Below are 2,648 nucleotides of genomic sequence, written 5' to 3' on the forward strand. Positions count from 1 at the left end.
AAAGTACCTGGCACATCTCTCTGACTATACACAGCGTGTGTCCGGTTGATGCCAAATACAGCATCCATGCTCTTGCTGAGGTCAAGGCCATAGTTGAACAGCAGCCCTCCCATATTGTCCGTCTGCATGTTCATGGGCCCTGCGTGCCATGCAATGAGGCCATCCCTTACAGCAGCTTTGAAATTTTCTTTCTCTGTTGCGTTTGGACACTTTTTCGAGACAGAGAAAACATACATCGGTGCATTAAATAATAATTATCTTAAGTACAAGGATACACCTAAAATTGTAGGTGGAAACGTTCCAAAAATTAAACATCTTTTAACTGGAGAGTGAGTGTTTTATGATATAAAAACGTAAGATGAAATACAAAACAGGAATGTCTGAATTAAATGAAAACTAAACAAACGAGCTCTATCATTTATTGTAACCCCTTGTTTCATAAAACTTCACAGCGATAAAAATTATCTCTACTTTGAGAGTGAAACTGTGTGCAGAAAAAAAACACATATGTGAATAATATATGCATTTGAGTATAATATGAGAGCATGTGGGCGGGGGAATGTTTGTATTTGCAAAGTTCTTGATGGGGGGGTAAAAATTATCTGAGGACTGCTTTTATTGGAGAATTTGGCAGATCTGCATACAATCTCTTTTTCCTTTTTAAAAATGTTTTATATTCTTCTAATAATTATAATAATTTCATATAAAACATAGCACATATATCCATGCTCTGCAGTATTCTGTATGCACTTTACAACTATCATGACCCCAGAAGACCCTCAGAGAACACTTAGAAACTTTCTTGGCTTCCCGGAAAGCATACAGTGCAAGCTGTGGATTTCAAGCGGTCAAACACTATCAAAACGACAAGATCTTTTACAGAATCTTGCAAGGTACCCACTTTCACCTTGGTGAAGTGAAGAAAATTCGTGCAAAGTGCCTTTCTCACGGACACGACGTCGGGTCCCTGTTGGGATTCGAACCCATGGCCTTACAGTTGCGAGTCTGAGAGCCTAACCACATGGCCACCGATTCCACTTTTTCTTCTACTTACCTTCAACGGAATATTGGCCAATGTGATATTTGGACAATCCAGGACGAGAGAGACCAGCCAGGGCTGGGTGGTGTACAAGAATCTCTCCACGTAGCCTTTCTCGATGAGAGTGCGGGACAGGTTGATGGCTTTGTCAAAGTATTCCGTCAGGTATCTGTTCAGCACCTGCACCGCCAGCCCTGTCTCGTTATCCCGACCAGCGTAGTAACCAACGTCTGAGATAAACAAAACAAAAGTAGAAATAAACAATCCAGAACTAAAAGAAGAAATAAAAACCCAAGAAACAAAAACAAAAGCAGAAATAAACAATCTAAAAAAAAACCCAACAACAATAAAGTATAAACAAACAATCTTTGTTTGTTTGTTTGTTTAGTATAAGATTTTACGGCGCTCGCAACTGCATAAGGTCATATGAGCGCGCGGGACACACCTAATACTTTTTCGTTGGTAGGAAATTTTGAATTTTGCCCGGGTGGCAGCCGAAGCCTACTCTTATCGATTTTAGACCACCAAGGGATCTTCAACGTGCGCAACTTGCACACCGACCCTCCAAGATTTTTCGCCCTTGTCCGAGAAGGCTAGGTGTAGATCTTTCCTACCAGAAGATCAGGGGTGTGGCAGAAAGACAGCAGTTAGGAGGAGCCAAGGAGTAGCAGTAGAAAGGCTGCAGAAAGAGTCAGGAGCCCAGAGGAGGGGGCAAAGGAGGTGAGGGGGTGGGGGCAGAAAGTGGAAATGAAAGCAGACAACAGAACATTGTTAGAGATCAGGAAAGGATGTGAAAGGAGACAATTTTAGAGAAGAAAATTTGTTGGTCGCTACCCGGAATCGAACCCGGGACCTTTGAATGAGAGGCCAACACCTTAACCTCTAGGCCACGAGAGCCCCCACAAACAATCTAGAAAAAACCCCAACAACAATAAAGTATAAATAAACAATCTAGAAGAAAACAGAAAACAAAACAAAAAGTAATCTAGAAACTGTCTTAGTAAAAAATTGAGATTGTGTTTCAGTAAAAAGAGAAGCACATCGATGCAATTATGATCATTTAGTGCTGGCAAAAGGTAAGACAGACAGACAGAAACAACAGATTACGGAAAGTATACAAGTATGACCTGCCAGTGGTAAAAAATTGAAAACAATTTGCAGAAAAAAATGATGTAAGAAGTCGGATCATGTATTACACTAATGGTCTGATTTCTAATTTAAAAAATATTTAAAAAGCACCATTTCAAAGACGATTGTTCTAATTGTTGCTTATATTCAAATGTCTAATCAGTAGATTTTTTTGGGAAAGAGACAAGTCTGCTCATCTCAAAGCACAACAGACCAGACCACAAAAAAAGGGTTGGCTTTTTTCCCCACCTGACTATGAATCTTAAGATATAATTATTATGCATGAAACAAGCCTATGCCTACAACTTGTAACATTTATTATGAAGTGCCCAGAACCACCAGAGACGGGGTGCTAAACAAAAGAAGTGACCTTTATCAAATCCTAAATGACAAATCACCAAGGAGATTAAAAGTAATGGAGGATGCTCTGTGGGCGGCACCGCACGCCTGATAGGAGCCCTCTCTCACGGCGGAACCGTGG

The 2,648-nt window shown here is 40.5% G+C and overlaps 1 protein-coding gene across 1 annotated transcript in view; it reads right to left on the reverse strand.

Moving 5' to 3' along the window:
- Window positions 1–2,648, reverse strand: part of LOC101864074 — a 24,979-nt gene that overhangs the window by 13,801 nt on the left and 8,530 nt on the right. The window contains exons 4-5 of the mRNA XM_005101601.3: window positions 1,055–1,269; window positions 8–209 (exon numbers count right to left, since the gene is read on the reverse strand). Of these exons, the coding sequence (XP_005101658.1) occupies window positions 8–209; window positions 1,055–1,269 (417 nt within the window). The remainder of the gene's footprint in view (window positions 1–7; window positions 210–1,054; window positions 1,270–2,648) is intronic.

The sequence above is a fragment of the Aplysia californica genome, unplaced genomic scaffold (assembly GCF_000002075.1).
Source record: "Aplysia californica isolate F4 #8 unplaced genomic scaffold, AplCal3.0 scaffold00290, whole genome shotgun sequence".
Lineage (NCBI taxonomy): Eukaryota > Metazoa > Mollusca > Gastropoda > Aplysiida > Aplysiidae > Aplysia > Aplysia californica.